The sequence below is a fragment of the Colobus angolensis genome, unplaced genomic scaffold (genome assembly GCF_000951035.1).
Source record: "Colobus angolensis palliatus isolate OR3802 unplaced genomic scaffold, Cang.pa_1.0 Scaffold29, whole genome shotgun sequence".
Taxonomy (NCBI): domain Eukaryota; kingdom Metazoa; phylum Chordata; class Mammalia; order Primates; family Cercopithecidae; genus Colobus; species Colobus angolensis.
In genome coordinates, this window is record NW_012116154.1 from 729,117 (window position 1) to 730,700 (window position 1,584).

At 41.1% G+C, this 1,584-nt stretch overlaps 1 protein-coding gene across 1 annotated transcript; it reads right to left on the minus strand.

The window, feature by feature from the left end:
• Positions 1-19: 19 nt before the first annotated feature.
• Positions 20-425, minus strand: LOC105516753 (H/ACA ribonucleoprotein complex subunit 2-like). Its single transcript, XM_011949037.1, has 2 exons — positions 170-425; positions 20-63 (listed from the first exon to the last, which is right to left on the minus strand). The coding sequence occupies exons 1-2, from the start codon at positions 396-398 to the stop codon at positions 20-22; spliced, it is 273 nt and encodes a 90-aa protein (XP_011804427.1). The 5' UTR covers positions 399-425.
• Positions 426-1,584: the final 1,159 nt, after the last annotated feature.

Sequence of the window (1,584 nt, forward strand, 5' to 3'; positions counted from 1 at the left end):
TCATGGGGCTTGACCATTATCACACAGGTGGGGCGCTTGGAGCCTGCAGCTGCACCCAGGTCCGTCTTTGAGGGGATATAGACATATGGCAGATTTCGGTCCTCACACATGACTGGGAGATGGCAGTATACCTCAATGGGCAGTGTGTCTCCTGCCAAAACCATGATCCCTTTTTCTCCTTTGTTGACAAATTTCTGAACCTCTTTCACCCCACGCCGAATCTGCTTCTGCTTCACGGCTTTCTTGATGCATTTGTAGAGCTTCCGCGTGAGGCGGCGAGAAGCCAGGGGCTGAGCGATGGGGTTCTGGTTGACCAGCAGCTCCTGGTAGGTGCGCTCCCCGGAGCACGCCTCCGTCTGAGCCTCGGGCCCGTCGGGATCTGCCTTTATTTTGGTCATCGCAGCGGCCACGGAAACCTAGTCCCAAGGAGGCCTGTTTGTCTTTTTTTAAAAAAAATAGAGACGAGGTCCTCCCATGTTGCCCAGGCTGGTCTTAAACTTCTGAGCTGAAGCAATCGTCCCTCCTTGGCCTCCCAAAGTGCTGGGATTACAGGCATGAGCCATTGCACCCGGCCAGGTTTCATTTTTGATCCATATAGAGTTTATTCTTGTATATGGTTGTCTAGTGGTCGCCATACCATTTATTTAAAAGTCAATTTTTGCCTCAGTGATTGTAGATACCACCTTTATCATGTACTAAATTTCCACACATGTGTGGGTCTATTCCTCGGCTTTCTGTTCTATTTTATTGGTCTGAAAGTCTATGCATGTGCCGGAATGACACCTTGAATTACAGAAGTTTTATATAGTACATTATAATAGATGTTAGGTAACTCTTTTTTTTTCCTGTATTTCCCCAAATATTTTTGCATGCTTTTTAGATTTTGTTTTGTTTTTCTGTATGAACTTTAATATCAGCTTGTCTGGCTCCAGAAAAAGGTTTATTTATATTTTTTCTGGGATCACATTAACTTGGGAAGAACTGATATCTTTTTGATATTTATGATACTGAGTCATTCTACCAAGAACAGGGATATGTTCCTGAATATCTTGCCATATGTTCAAGTCTATTTTTGAGTCTTTCAGAGTGTTTGAAAGTTTGTTTCTTTCCCTATATAAAACGTACACATTTATTGTTAATTTTACTCTTAAGTATTGTGTCTTTTTTGTTGCTGCATCCTATTACTTTTTGAAGCAAGCTGATCTCGGCATTTGATTTCTGATTCTATTTAAAGAGTAACATATGCTTTGCCACCTTCATTTTGATTTCCTTTTGCCCAATCCACTAGTCTCTTCGTCAGGCTTTGAGCATATCTATACTGACCACGTTGGAAGAACAAGAGACAATATTAAGTCCAGGGTTTAAGACAGATGACATAAGACAGTGGTCAATAAGGTCTTTGGATCTTAGCAAGAAAAAAATTTGCATATGTTTGGGGGCAAAGATAAGAAGTTGTAGGACTCACATATTTTAAAGTCTGCTTTTCTCAGTCAAGTAAACTGTATCAATCATTATGCCATCTTGGACAATCTTCCAAATCTTCTTTCCTCTTCTTGGTCTGATATAATACAGTATACTTATAAG